This window comes from Taurulus bubalis (genome assembly GCF_910589615.1).
Source record: "Taurulus bubalis genome assembly, chromosome: 12".
Classification (NCBI taxonomy): domain Eukaryota; kingdom Metazoa; phylum Chordata; class Actinopteri; order Perciformes; family Cottidae; genus Taurulus; species Taurulus bubalis.
Genome location: NC_136600.1, coordinates 8,419,540 through 8,430,353, shown reverse-complemented (window position 1 = coordinate 8,430,353; position 10,814 = coordinate 8,419,540). Strand labels below are relative to the sequence as shown.

The following is a 10,814-nucleotide window of genomic DNA, read 5'->3' as shown; positions in this document are numbered from 1 at the left end:
ACTACAGATTGTATCTATATTTTTGTACAATTGAATCATTTAAATAGAAGTCCCATCTGCAGATAACACAATTCTCGGTCATTTAGTTTTGCTTCAGCTCAACAAAAACGTCCTAATTCTTGATAAATATAAATATTGTGATCAAATGTTTTGCCGTATCACTCAGCCCCATGATATCCACTAGTGTTAAAATCTGGATCTGTTTCTAGGGGGAGGTTAAGGGAAGTGGATGGAGGCGGTTTGCTTTAATTTAGTTTCAGTTTGCTTTATCAATTTATTAATGAACTGTATTTTTGCAAGATGATTGAATTTCCCTGCTTTTTGTTTTTGTTTTAAACAAAATGCTAAGAGTCAGCTCATTAAATGGTATATTATTTTGCTTTTGGCAACTTTAATTGAAAGGTGGGTGGTGTGGGTATTTATGTCTCTCAAATGTCCCACTAGGGACTGAATCCATTCTGCAGCTCTCTCTGCTATCCACTGTGGGTGAAAAGTGTGTTTCCAGTCAGGCTTTGACTTCACCGCCTGATGGGGAAGGCTCTGCGAACGGCATCTTCTCGGCACTTGGCAGGATGCTGGCGGGTAAGTACCGATCTTTCGGCGTGTTTAGCTCCTCGACCATTTCTGTCGTGAAGTGGTCGGGACTTTCCCCGTTGGACGTCTCCTTGATGACACTGTAGGTAAGCGCCACGCTGTACGAGGCCGGTTTCTCCATGCGCTGAGGCCCGTAGTGACACAACTTCTTAAAAGCGGCGCGGAACTTCTGGGACATGGCGTTGTAGATGACCGGGTTGATGGCGCTGTTTAGGTAGATGCAGAGACGGCAGAAGAGCAGGAACCAGGTGTCCAGGTAGGCATTGTCCAGGAAGGAGTTGACCACCACTAAGGTGCGGTAGGGCATCCAAAGTATGGCGAAGAGGACCACCACCACAGCCAGCATCTTCGTCACCTAATGAAAGTCAACTGTGCGTTAAGAAATGCTACAACAAAATGATATCACATAGAATTTGACAATAAATTGAACTTTGAGTGTTTTTCATGCACATGGAGTCTCAACACTCTGATGCCTTTTATCACAGCACACCAGGTGTTAGTAAGAGTATTAACAATGACTTAATGGTTCCAAGTAAGCCATGACAGTGCAACCAGCTAAATGGAATTCAGCCATCATTCATTTTGACACGAAATTAAACCCTGTTTAGATACTATTTATGTTCTGCATTTTTTTTCAGTTGTAGCCTTTCAGTGTTTATACATACTACCTCTCCATATTGTCGTTTGTTGGTGGCGGAATCCGCCTTTATCGATTCAGAGGAATTCAGTTCCACTGTAGTATTTCTGACCAAGTAGCAACACTACAAGCTAATACAAGCTAATAGTATTGAAGCAATCCGCACCAGTAGCTGCAGAATCAACCAGGACTGAAACCTTAAGGATTACAACTTTAGGGTCGGTGCACAAGGGAGCCGTCATGCCCAAGAAAAGAACGTCATTTTCACCCAAACCCTCTCCACCAGGGCATGGGAGTCATTATTGACAGATACAGTATCTTGTCTGTGAACACAGCTGCATCTTCACATGAACACTTGACCCAAGTCAATTTGAGAACATTTAATGAGATTAACGTGGTGCAGCCAGACACCTGCTCAAATATTGATGGTGTGACTGGAATTTTGGTCGGATTAAATACCAGAGAGACAAATTCAGAAGGGCTGAATGTTCAGTCGGGTGCTCCTGGGAAAAAAGGGCAGCACTCTGTGAATTAATGTCTTGATTATTTTGGGGTAATTTTATTTATAAGGACCTGCTGATGCATTCAACAGAACTTGAGTTCCTTTTTTAAAGGACATGTCACATAATTGGCATCGGAAGGAAAACACCTTCACCTATGTTCTTGGTGTGATGGGTTCTAGAGCAACAAAGTGCTCAAATCCCATCATACAGGCCAACCAAACCAAGAAAAATGTACTATTAAAACTATTAATAGAAAATGTATTGAAAAGTCAAATAAAAATTGTTGGTCAGTAAGCAATTTAAAGTTGTTTGATATTCCTCACTTACTCCTGCTGATTACTTTCCCGTTAGAACTTCTTAATTAATTTAGTCCTCACAAAGACTTACTTTAATTACATAAATCAATCCTCTACAGATGCCTGAACTGCTAAACTTGAGAAATGGAAACTAATGCAGTCTGCAAGGATTAGCGCATCCCTTCTGATGTCAAATCAAACAATTTATTGTTGACGTATTAGTGGCAACCATCATCAATGTGACAGTCACAGCTAGGTAGATAACAATCAACATACAATCATCTTTTGAACACTTAAAAATCTTCAAGGAAAAAGAAGTCTATTCAAAATATCAAGGGTACACATAACAAATTGCATGCTCTGGGCTCACAAACCTCAACCAAATAGGTGGCACCTCCAGACAACTCAAACTATTATTGAAGTATGTGAACCTACATTTCTTTGTGTTTTTGTTAACAGAAATTTAAGCCCATAGATTTGTCTTAATTCATATAAATACGCCCTGATGGGATTAACACAACATGAAAGACGTTTTTTTTAAAGATAACTGCGAAGGAGTTGTCAGGTAAGAGATTAATGTTTGTAGGTTGGAAAATGTGACCATAAACACACCAAGCTGTTCCTTGGTAAATACTTTAAAAGCACCCTGTAGGTATCATAAAACACTAATTATTTATGCAGATGCTGTAAATCAATTTCCAACCAGGAAGACTGATCTGCATGCGCAATTTAACAACGCCTGGATTTGTTAAAATAATTGGCAGATTATAATCCTGATATGAAACTCCGGTCAAATTAAATCTTCTCCATATGTATGTTGTGTCGTCTGGGCTGCAGTCAGGTGAGGATAATTGGATTGAATGGTGGGGTTGGGGGGGCGATGCCAGTATCATCAGTGAGAGAAATAACCAATCCTGCATCTTCATTACGTCCTAACCTTTAGGTAATTCAGTAAAGTACATGGTAGATTGCAAGTATGGTGTCCACAGAAACACGTGGCATTGTGTGTTTGTGGGTGTGCGTAAATTGAGGATTACAAAAAACAAGCTGCGCTGATGGAGAAAAAGTCAAAAAGCCTATTTGAGTTGGAGTTAACTGATTAGAAAATCCAATAGAGCATGTAACTCCCTCAGGGTGCCACACCCACCGCCATTTCAGGAAGGCCTCTTCCTGTGATCTGACAAACAAACGTCCCTACGATCTACCTGTGTGTCTGTGCCTTGAGAGAATTCTGTTTATTTTGAACAAAGAAGGAAACTCTCAGCTGGGTGTTGTTTGTTATTTTTAACAGAGGGAAGATGAGGATAAAACACAGTCTTGGTTTATTGCATGAAAAAAATTGATGAGCCAGAGTGCTTTATTGTAAACCAAACAAGCATGCACATAAACACTCACTGAGCAATGCAATTCAATTCAAAAGGTGGCTGCACCATCTTATGTAAACCTGCTAGTCTGTCGTTCACGTCTGTCAGTTGTTACGAGCCCCTGTATGAATTTGTGCTTCAGGGTTTAAAAACAAAAACAAAAAGGGTTATCGGTGCACTTTATTCAGCTTAATCTGAAAGTAAATGACAGTTGGCAGCACTTTGATGCACTGCATATCAAACATGGATTGATGCTTGGCTCATCATTAAAAAAAAAAGGGAACAAATTTAAATAGTGCATATTTTTTATCATGTGTCAACAGTTAACCTTAAAGCTCTGTTTGGGTTATTAGAGATCCAATGTTCTCTTAAACAGCTAAAGAACAACAAAATACACAGCATTGTTTTATCACCGTGAGACCTCATGACTCTATGACACTTGATTATGAACAAGAGATTTTACTGTACTTACTTTTTAGGCGTCACTAGTCTGCTAAATTCCAAATCGGTCTATGAAGATGTCTGTTGTTGTACTTTTAAGAGCAGTTGTTCTTTGGGGGGTAATTATGTTACTCAAACATTACAAATACGTTTATAATCGTGTGTTTGTGTTATTGTTTTCTTGCTTTATTTAAGCATATTTTAATTTTTAAACTCTGCGGAGAAAAAAGAAAAGAGGGGCGGGATGAGGCCAGTGACAGCCGGCCACACCGGGAGCCCGAGAGTCGGCGAACCGGGAGGCGACCGTTTGCCCGCCGTTGTTAGGCCGGTACTGTACTGGTCTTACAGAAATATTGTAATATGTCAAACACAATGTACTGTTACAGTTAAGATGTTTGGATGTGGTCAGAAATGTTCTGAACACATTCATATCAGTTAGAATTTTGAAAACCGGATGTTGGGTCCCGTGACTCCTTCCGCCCGTTTGAATATTTTTCACGTCAGATTCTGCACTTGATGTGACCACAGAGATCCGAGTGTCTGCTGATGATCGCAGTGGTTTACTGCACTAGATGGAGTTTATCACACACTTTGGGCTGCATTCACAAACAACCCGACTCAGAGAAGACCGGAGCCGGCGCGAAGGAGGCTGTTACCGCCGGCCTGACGGCAACGCCAAGCGTCTGAAGACTGAGCCCCGGTGCAAGCGGTCTGAAGACCGGCCAAACAACGGCGGGCAAGCGGTCGCCTCCCGGTTCGCCGACTCTCGGGCTCCCGGTGTGGCCGGCTCTCACTGGCCGGCTCTCACTGGCCGGCTGTCACTGGCCGGCTGTCACTGGCCTCACCCCGCCCCTCTTTTCTTTTTTCTCCGCAGAGTTTAAAAATTAAAATATGCTTAAATAAAGCAAGAAAACAATAACTCAAACACACGATTAAAAACGTATGTGTAATACGTCAAATACAAACATAAAAACAATAAAACAAAAATATGTGCATAATCAACGTATACGTGTATAATCAACGTACGTGTAATACGTCAAACACAAACATAATCAGGGAGGAGATACGTTTCTGATCAAACGTAATTGGGAATGCGTATTAGTTCTGGGGGAACGTAATTTTTAGGAGACAGGGTTGAGCTGTTGGGTTTCATAAGGTCAAAGGAAAATCAAAATCAAGTACTTACATGTTGATTTGGCAAAAATAATAATTACCATTTAGATAGATTGTGGATCTGTGACCCAAAACAAAAGGGAAGTAAAACACAAACGTTTAGTGGGATCACTGTGTGTATTAAATTTGCCCCAAGTGTGTGTGTGTGTGTGTGTGTGTGTGTGTGTGTGTGTGTGTGTGTGTGTGTGTGTGTGTGTGTGTGTGGTCAGTTATCTGACAGGACCTGCGGTCGGTGCTTTAATCCACTTTTGTTTATAACGTGTGGCTTTGTCTGACTTTAGATGTCGTTTTTGAAAACGACTTGAGGGCGAGTGCGTGGAAAAGTCTCTAATTGGAGGGAATGAACCGACCTGTGGTCCAGCCGCACGCGCACACACACACACACGCACACACGCACACACACACACACACACACACACACACACACACACACACACACACCTGTCTGCGGGAGGCAGCCGTGGTGCTGCTGGAGGAGCAGGTGCCGATCATCCTCCCCTGACTCGTGTCTTTCTTCCACTTCTTGGTGCCGCCTGTGGGGTCCGCGGGCAGCGGGTTGACGAACAGTATCCGGGCGATCAGCCCGTACAGAACCGTGGCGAGCATGAGGGGCAGCACGTAGAACGCCGCGAAATCCGTGAAGTAAATGGGCAGGTAGTAACTCCTGGATACCTTGTAGGCGCAGCTGAGCAGCACCACGTTGTCGTACGCCAACTTCTTGGTGTCAGCCAGAAAGAGCCACATGACGCAGTAGGCGGAGGTGAGCGTCCACACCAGCATGATGATCTTCTTCGCCCTGGACAAAGTGCACAGGAATTGCGCCTTGATGGGGTGGCAGATGGCGATGTAGCGCTCCACGGTGAAGGCGGTGATGGAGCAGGAGGACGCGTTTATTCCCAGGTACTGGAAATAGGTGATCCCCAGGCAGCCCGCATAGCCGTACACCCACTGCCCGTGCAGGGCGTCGGTGATGTTGGGCAGCCCGGCGGCCGTCAGCACCATCAGGTCGGCCGCGGCCAGGCTCACCAGGTAACAGTTGGTGGGAGTCCGCATGTGCTTGGTGGTCAGCACGACCAGTATGACCATCACGTTGCCCACGATGCCCAGCCCGCAGATGAGGGTCACCAAAAACACGCTGGCCACTTTGTATTCAACCGTGTAGTCGGTCCAGACCCCCAGGGTGTGATTGTCCTGCGCCGTCGACGACGTGCCATTCTCCACGGTCATGTTGACCATGGTGAGGTTGGCCATCGCGAGAAATTCACACCAAAGGCGCTCAAAGTAAATCACAATAACTCATTACAATAAATAAATAGGGGCCCCTGGCACCAGAAGTCCGACGAGCACAGATCCTCAAAAAAACTTAATTTCATCCTCATGTAATCCGGTCAAACTATAGCCTTCCCTTCTTCTCCACCAAATACAGTGTCTGGTAACATAACAATGCTCTTCTCCATCAGACATAATAGACCCGAGAGCAGAAGTTTGAAGGCAGGGTTAGAGGATGTGTCGCTGCAGTTCCGCGCGCTGCTCCCGTCTCTCCGCTCACGCAGTCATGACTGAGCTTCCTGCAGAGCCTCACTGTGCGGTCACAGGCTCCCGTTGGGACCCGCACACGGGGCTGAGGGAGCGCAGATGTGTTGCATACATTTTTTTTCTGTTCATGAACTGATGTATACATGCTTGATCACTGTTTAATTGTATGATTACACACATCATTCAACGTTTTGCATTTCTCCAAACATTTATGTAACCTATAATTACAGCTGTTTTGCTAAGTGTTCATATCTGCTTCATGTGAGGAGAAATAGATCAATACAAGACACCTGAAAATGACAGCGTTACAATGTGTTATAAACCCTTTAATTAATTGATGTAAATGTACATAAGTGACCCTAAAAATTAAGTGTTACCAAATGATAAACTGCTATCTGTATATTCTCAGCTTGTCTCAACGCTTCATTGAAGCGATGATACTGATTTAACTAGGATTCAAACCCTTACTATATTGTATTATAACTGATAGATGAAATTGTAGATAATTTTTTACACATTTTGCCAAACAATCAACAAAAAGAAAAAACTAGGATTAAGAATAAAGTTCCCGAGATTTTAATAAGGTTTGGTTCAGAGTTTTTACTGACTGGCCCACAGGATACTCCCATAAAAAAAACCATGAAAAAGATTCATATTCACACTGATATACTACAAAATATAGTATATACGTGAAATGGGGCATAAATGGATGGAAAAGGCAATTATCTACAGAATTAAACCCAAGTCTATACCAAATGTAAACTCATATTGGTGGTACACAATATAGCTACAAGTATGTTGAGGTGTTTTTACTACTACTTCACACTTACTGCATATCAGAGGGAAATACTCCATACATATTTGACAGGTGCAGTGACAAGAAACATCAGAACAAGATCTTAAGATTAAAGTTCTTAATTCACTTCACCTCCATCAGACATCAAAATGCTGCTTGAACATGAGCCCTACTAGTCACTTCCAGTCACAAGTTGGGAGTGGTCATGGCATCCATGGTTAAGGGTCCATCCCGAGCCTCTTATTTGATTGGGGGACGCTGCAGGTGAACAGACTGATCTGATACATTTCAACAGTTAAAAGTCAGAGTTAATTGTCTGAACAAGAAAAGGACCCCAAAGAACTTTCTTTATTCATTAGAAGGATTTGTCTTTTCGTTTTTTTACAAACATGAGTTTTTTGTATTACATTTTTTTCAGCCAGCGACATCAATTTGGCCAAAGCTTTTTTTCCTCCTGTTGTAGTTTTACAGCAGCTTCTAAAAAAACCAACAAATGCAACACATTTCATGTATGTATAATTACATACGTGGCGATACATCTCAAATTGAAGTTAATCGCAGCAAACATCTTATTGTGATGGTCAAAAAGCTTCAGCAAAAAGCAAAACCATGTTTTGTTCATTCTTTATCATGTCTAATGTCAACATGTTATACTGTTGCTTTTTTCAGATTGCATTTACAGTGGGGGGGGGGGGGGGGGGGAAGGAGGATGTGTCTTCCATGGGTCTCATGGCTAATCCTGCTGCCGATGTTAAAGGCTCTAAAATAATAATCATATTGTATTATTACAATACTTAAATACATACTCATAATAATGTTACACTAGTTAATACATTCTGATTCATATGTGAATTCCAGAAGTCCGGAGCTGGTGGCTGAAGCAACCCTGAGGAACACTGTTCTTCTACAGCTGGGCAGGAAGCGGATTCGGCCCGCTGCTGCTCTTGGCCTCTTCTGGCCAGATTGTAAGGATTGGGAGGAGGAGGAGCAGGTGGAGGTGGTTTCTGGGGATGGGGGAAAGGGGTATGTCGGGAGGGCAACATCAGGCGCAGCCCAGGAAAATGGCGATGGGGTTGGCGGAGATGGTGAGGAGGTCCCACGCTGCGGCCTGGACGGCATGATCTCGTCAGCCAGTCAATGGCCATTGGGTCCAGAGGGTAGAGGCCACACCTCCTGAACCCAGCCACCACCACTCTCCGATCCTTCACCCTCTCCTTCACCCTCTGTGGTATGTTGTGTATTATAATATGTTAAATGCATATTATTCATGCAGAAGGTTCCAATCATTGGGCATCACATATATAACATCTGCGTTTGTAATATTACTATTTTTTGGCCTTTGCAGGTTCACAGAAGAGGCGTATGTTATATTCATTATAATGCATTGGACTAGTCTATGCATTGTGGAGATGAAAATACACATATCTTGACTAAACCTGGAAATATTCTGGTGTACAGATGATTGATGTTTAATTTTTAAACAAGTTTGCCGACAGGAGGAAATATTTACTAAATCATGGTTTCTCCAGTAACATAGGCCAACTTTTGTCAGATTTATGTTGTAGACAATAAAGGTCTATTTTTTTACTTTATTAAAATGTATACACAGCGCTGTGGTTGGATTCATATGAATGTATGCTGCACTAGTTGCACTCCATGCATGACCCAATATTACAGACATTTATCAGTTACCCATTTCATAGCAGGTGATAATAATAAACATGTCATACAAATTACTTGCCGCCGTGGGTGATGTCCCGGCAGCCAGGGGGGCGTTGCCCAGTGAAAGCGGGCACTAAAGTCATTATTTAAAGTTCTAATTTAAGGAAGAGATGAACAGCTGCCATAGAACGTGCGTGTTCCAAGAAGAGAAAAGTTTCACTCTCTCCTCCTCATTTCACCTGATGACCCATCGCATGAACAGCAAAATTTCTCCAGAAGAAAATCCCTTCAACAAAGCTAGCTAGCGAGCTCAAGCATCAATGAACAATAAGGTAAGGACTCAAACACTAGCCAAGTGTCAATGTGTGTTCTCACCCAGAGTACATGTTAAACACTCATGAAGTTTATGGTATTATCTCTCTAAACTTTACTGAAACATATTTCCTCTTGTCTTGTCATAGTAAAAATTACGTTCCCCCAGAACTAATACGCATTCTCAATTACGTTTGATCAGAAACGTATCTCCCTGATTATGTTTGTGTTTGACGTATTACAAATACATTAATTTGCGTTTATGTTGATTATCACGTATTCTTGTTTTATTGTTTTTATGTTTGTGTTTGACGTATTACAAATACGTTTATAATCGTGTGTTTGTGTTATTGTTTTCTTGCTTTCCCGCTGAATTTAAGCATCTTTAATGGTAAAGAAAAAGGATTCCCTCAGTAGCGGCAAGCAAAGATGGGCGTTGCTGTCTGAAGTCCGCTTGCCCACCATTGTGAGGTCGGGGTCCCATCTTCTCTAAATCGGGTTGTTTGGGAATGCAGCCACGTGTCTGATGAACTCCATCTAGCTATCAACTCAGCAGACACTCGGATCTCTGTAGTGAAATCAGCTGCAGCATCTGTTTTTTTCCCCAACTCTGGCAAAAAATCGCGTGACTCAGAGTTGCGTCAGCCAATCAGCGTTGAGAATCAGCGTTGAGAAGCTCCGCCCGTCATCACCGCCATCTTGCCGTTGCTGAATCAAACTGCTGCTGAAGTAGCGCTGGTAGCGGCCGTCATTCAGATGATATTACGAACCCAGACACAATGGAGTTTTGATGTTCCGACGTATGTGGAATTTACACAACAAGTATAAAGCAGAACTAGTGGTTATTTCCTTGGTGGATGGCAGAAACGGTAACTGTTTTACGGAGATAAGCCAGACGCAGTTCATGGAGGAGTCGGTGAAAGTCACTGAGCTGTGTGTGGCTACGGATGGTGTTATGAACCCAAACACGAGACTAATCGTTCTATGGGAATGCCAGACTGGAGGGCCACATCTTTGTCTAAAAAACTATCCTCTGCCCAGGGCTAGGAGAGGCCGGTAAAGTTGGTTGTGACAGAGAGTGGCTTGGATTTGCATCCTAGGTGGAAGAGACTGGCTCGGGAGGCAGATTGGCTCGCAGAATCTCCACTGCTACTGGCGAGCCAAGTCTTTCTGGGCAGACTGGACAGAGGGCAAGAAAGTGTCCAGACAGGCCACAGAAAAGGCACTCACCCACCCTCATCCTGCACCGTCGTTCAGCGGGAGAAAGGTGGGCTCGGCCTAACTGCATGGTTCCAATGTCAACAATAGATCTGGACGAACTGTTTGCCATCTTTGGAGATGTGAATAATGATCCAACACCACCTCCACCCCATCCTATTATCTCCGATGGGATGGAAGCAGCACACACAGTTGAGCAGCCAATTACATCAATGGCTCCTCAGAGACAGGGTGTCGGACCCATGCAGCCAGGTCCCCTGTACCTGTTTACAATGACCATAA

General features: G+C 43.2%; 1 protein-coding gene across 1 annotated transcript; it reads right to left on the bottom strand.

The window, feature by feature from the left end:
- Positions 1-505: 505 nt before the first annotated feature.
- Positions 506-6,259, bottom strand: trhra (thyrotropin-releasing hormone receptor a; the record flags this gene model as incomplete). The annotated part of the gene is made up of 2 exons (XM_079227657.1): positions 506-949; positions 5,450-6,259. The coding sequence occupies 2 exons, from the start codon at positions 6,257-6,259 to the stop codon at positions 506-508; spliced, it is 1,254 nt and encodes a 417-aa protein (XP_079083783.1).
- Positions 6,260-10,814: the final 4,555 nt, after the last annotated feature.